General features: G+C 48.0%; 1 protein-coding gene across 8 annotated transcripts in view; it reads right to left on the reverse strand.

The window, feature by feature from the left end:
• The window catches only part of LOC102372580 (C-type lectin domain family 2 member D-like), a 37,637-nt gene that overhangs the window by 14,947 nt on the left and 18,495 nt on the right, over positions 1 to 4,195 (reverse strand). For all 8 annotated transcript variants that reach the window (XM_025213981.1, XM_014524008.2, XM_025213977.1 and 5 more), the window contains one exon: positions 2,106 to 2,180. In XM_025213981.1, coding sequence (XP_025069766.1) covers positions 2,106 to 2,142 — 37 coding nt within the window. In that variant the 5' untranslated portion in view covers positions 2,143 to 2,180. Of the gene's footprint in view, positions 1 to 2,105; positions 2,181 to 4,195 lie in introns of those variants that run through there.

Below are 4,195 nucleotides of genomic sequence, written 5' to 3' on the forward strand. Positions count from 1 at the left end.
CCCCAAGGGACCCCATTGGAAGGAGGGCCACCTCTTGCCATGCATCAGGGACTATATCAAGGAACAGATGTTATTAAGGTTGCTTATGTTTGCGCCTTATATTTGTAATTGAAATGGTGTATTGTGATGTTGTTTTGTGTTGATGCTGCTGAAATTATTTTATTGTGATGGGTAAATAGTGTTTCTCAGGGTTTGACCTTGGTTATTTGTTAATGTTCATTGTGTAAATATAATATACATAAACATAAAACTAAATATTACATACATATAATTCAATAAACTGTAAATAGTTAAGAGCATTGGCATGGGGTTGATTCTATAGAGCAGGGGTGGGCAGTTATTTTAGGCAGAGGGCCGCTTACTGAGTTTTGGCAAGCCATTGAGGGCCGCATGACAGGCAGCTCAGGGCAGAAGCTTCTTAATTTTCTAAATTTTTTAGGGGCCCTGGGGGCTGGATAGAACGGCCTGGTAGGCCACATCCAGCCCCTGGGCCACATTTTGCCCACCCCTGCTATAGAGGAAAGAGGGACCTGTGCTCAAAATCATTGGTGTTCCTCTCACAGCACTGTACCTGCCTCTCATATCCCTCCCAATTGAGGACAGGCACACCCTTGGGTATTCCTGGGTTACAGTATGAGTAAGGTTAATGGCAGAACAGGATATCAATAATTTAATTGTCAAAGGCAGGTATCAATGACCTAAAACACTCTACAAATTGAATCAAAGACACCCACGGTACAGCTCCCCAGCTTAAACCTCGGGACTCCAGTGAATTTCTGCAGGAGCACACAGGGTTAACAAGGCATCAGCTCTCCTTCACACTGAAGCAGCAGCACCAGCCATGGCTATTGTGCTGCCAGGAAGTCCTGCTCTCTGCTAGAGCCTCCTGGGGAAGAGCAGCTCTCCTCTGCCCCAGCTGTCTGTGGTAGCTGTAAAGAAATGCATGCTGCCCCCACTCCCCAAAAGCACCTTTCCCAGACATGGCCCCTTGTGTTGTAACTGGAACAACTCTGGGTTTATCACCCCCCCCCCTTGGCCCCAGGCCAAGTTAACTCTCCCCAGAGCCTTCCCTGACCAACACCCTACCCTCCTAGGCAAGTCTACCTTACCACTATTTTTTCCTCCACACCAATCCCTCTGCCTCACAGAGGTAAAAAGGATACCAGGTTATCTTCTCCCCATCACTAAGGGCAGGTTCACGTCATGGGCAGGCTGCAGGGTGGTTCCCCCCTGAGCTCTGCAGTCCTGGCTCCTTCCCTCTCTGAGCCTGGCTGTGTCCCGGGGGCTGAGACCCCTTCACTCTCCTGCCCCAGGAGCCAAGCAAAACCATGCACCTGCTCTTGCAAGCAACAACTTTCTGCAACCTTTCCTGCTCTGCCTTTGCAGGGATCCTGGGCCATGCTGCAAATCCAGTAGCAGCTGTTACACTTATCTCAAAGAGAAACATCCAATCATTCCCAACACCTGCCTGACCTTTGTTGAACTTGTGCAATTGGTGTCATTCAATGCAAATGGAAAAATCACTTTGACTAGACCATTTTCAAATGTGACGAGCCTAAAGATCTGAGAGTTTAGTTAGGTCATCTGGCCCTTGTCCTACAAAGCAAAACAGTATGGAAGTTTGGCCTAACAATACAAGGAAGTGCAGACTAAACGCACTTTTAGTGTGGGGGGCAGGGGGGGGGTAACATCTTATACAACTATGAGGATACATCCTGGTGTCCAAAACTAGAGATCAGCTTAAAAACATTAAGCAACAAACATAATATCCTTTCCAATATGTTGTTGTTAGTATGAATGAGGTTTATGCTGAATATTTTTCCTACCCTCAATAAATGCCCAATATCCCTTTGAAGCTTGCTAAAGTTGAATCTTGCCATGACTTTTGTCATTTAAACTGGCAGCACATCACAATTAAGGAACACACATTTTCTTGCGATTCATTTCCAACTTTCCACTGAATAGTTTTACTGACTGACTCCTTAGTCTTGTGTTTTGAGACAAGAACAGGAGCTTAACATTCCCTTGCTTTAACCCAGGTTTTATATCACCCTTCTACTGCATGGATGAAAAATCTTTGTTTAAATAAGGGAGGAATTACTTACTTGTATCCGTTTCTGCTTGTCCTCTGTCTTCTGCCATCTTCTGGATGATCAGAAGTCAAACCCACCCATTTCCACCTATCGGGGAGCAACGACAGAAGCAAGGATTTGAAGCGATAATTTGTATTGGATCAAATGTATTTAATGGGAGAGATGCAGATGACTTGGGTACAAAGTGCCCATGACCATCACTCAGGATGAGTTACCTGAGGCATGCCAAGAATACTTGGTGTAGGGCCAGTGCAACATCATTCCTATGAAAGAACTCTGCTCAACCTAGGCACTTCTGGTGCACTCCGGGGGTCACTGTTTTAACTCACCTTGATGGTTATAGAATCACAGAAAATGAGGGTTGGAAGGGACATCAGGAGCTCACATCTAGTCCATGCTCCTTCTCAAAGCAGAGCCATCCCCAACTAAATCATTTCACCCACGGCTGTGTCAAGCCGGGCCTTAAAAACCTCCATGGATGGAGACTCCACCACCTCTTTAGGTAACCTGCTCCAGTGCTTCACCACCCTCCTCATGAGAAGGTTTTTCCTAATTGTAGCAGCATTAGAAATGGACCCACCTGAAGGAATAGGAAGCGCTGCCCTGCAGAGGGACAAAGTGGGAAGAGACAGAGTTTGTCCCAGTAGGTTACCCATTCCCCCGAGGGTGAGTGAAGCTGTTTTGGAGGCAGCCCTCTTGGAAGTGGGGGGGGGATGATGAAACCCCAGCAGGGTTTGAATGAGAGATGTTAGCAAAAGCCCAGGAAGAGCCATGGCCTGGGACTGGCTGAAAGGCTTGGTTAAAAGAGGGGAGCAGTTTTCCCCAGGGAGAGAACAAAAGGAGAGACAGGGGAGGGGGTGAGGGCCAGGCTGGAGACCAGGGAAAGGATCTCCCCACAGCCACCTCTCCCATAGCCCCTGGCAGAGCCCTGCAGAAATGGCTGCAGAGAGAGCGCTGAGCTGTCTGTTCTCCCTCCCTTCCCCTGGGAGCCCTGCAGGGCAGGACCAGAGAGGTGCTGCCTGTGAGGCGACTGAGCCCGGGAAGACCCTGCTGCAATCCCCGTGTGGCTGGGCGAGCACAGCAGGGCAGGGGCTGGCTCAGGTGCTGGAGGAAGCCCTGGGTCAGAGAGGCAGGGTCTGCTCCAGCCCTCAGAAACCCTGGAGCAGGCAGGGCCTAGGGAGGGGCTGCATTTGCTAGGTGATGTGAGGCTGTGCTGGGCAGGGGAAACTGTTACAACCTGCAGCCAGGACACAGCTCCCTTGTGAGCCAGGGAAGGGGTCTGGGCAGCAATCAGCTCTCTTGCAGGGACTGCAGGGGAGGAGACCTCACCTGCTGAAACCCCTGGAGCTGGTGCAAGGGATGCCAGCACCAGAGACCACCCACAGATCCTATGCCAGGGACACAGACAGTCCTGCTCCCTGAGACAGCCCTCCAGGGGCAGTGCACACAGGGTCCTCAGTACACACTGTACCAGTTATAGACTGTGTAAATAAGTTCTTGATGGTTTATTAGCTGGAGTATCAATGTATTTATGTATTGGTTCCTTATTTATTGTGGGTAGTTTGTACACCTTCCCCTACTGTAATGTGTATTCAAGAAGCATTAACCCTTAAGCCACCATCACCAGGTCACATGGTGTAACATTTGTTCGATTGTGTTGGTCATATGTTACCTTTGTGGAAATAAGTTTAACCAGGCCTCTTACTTGACTAAGAGAAGAGACAAAGAGAGAGAAAGAGAAGAGAAAAAGATGCTGATGCTATGTGTTTTAAAATGTTCTAAGATAAGGAAAAACCTTCATGCCTTGATTTGTCTGTGTGCAGATGTTAACCTCCTCCTTTCCAGGAACCAAAAAAACTCAAAACTGATAGCTGTTCCCAAAACAGTGTGTTTGCTGAAAAAGTAAACTGCTTAGGTGTGACAAACAAACGACCAACTTCTTCCTGTTTCTCTCAAGGTTGCTTTGTCTGAACCCTGCATCTTTTCTCGCTGTCTAAAGTATAAATACGCTTGTAAACTTGTAGAGGTCAGAGTTCCTTTGAGACCCCTCCTTGTGATCACTTGCATAGCTTTAAATAAACCTAGATGGCTCTGCCAATTCT

Source organism: Alligator sinensis, unplaced genomic scaffold (genome assembly GCF_000455745.1).
Source record: "Alligator sinensis unplaced genomic scaffold, ASM45574v1 scaffold634_1, whole genome shotgun sequence".
Classification (NCBI taxonomy): Eukaryota; Metazoa; Chordata; order Crocodylia; family Alligatoridae; genus Alligator; species Alligator sinensis.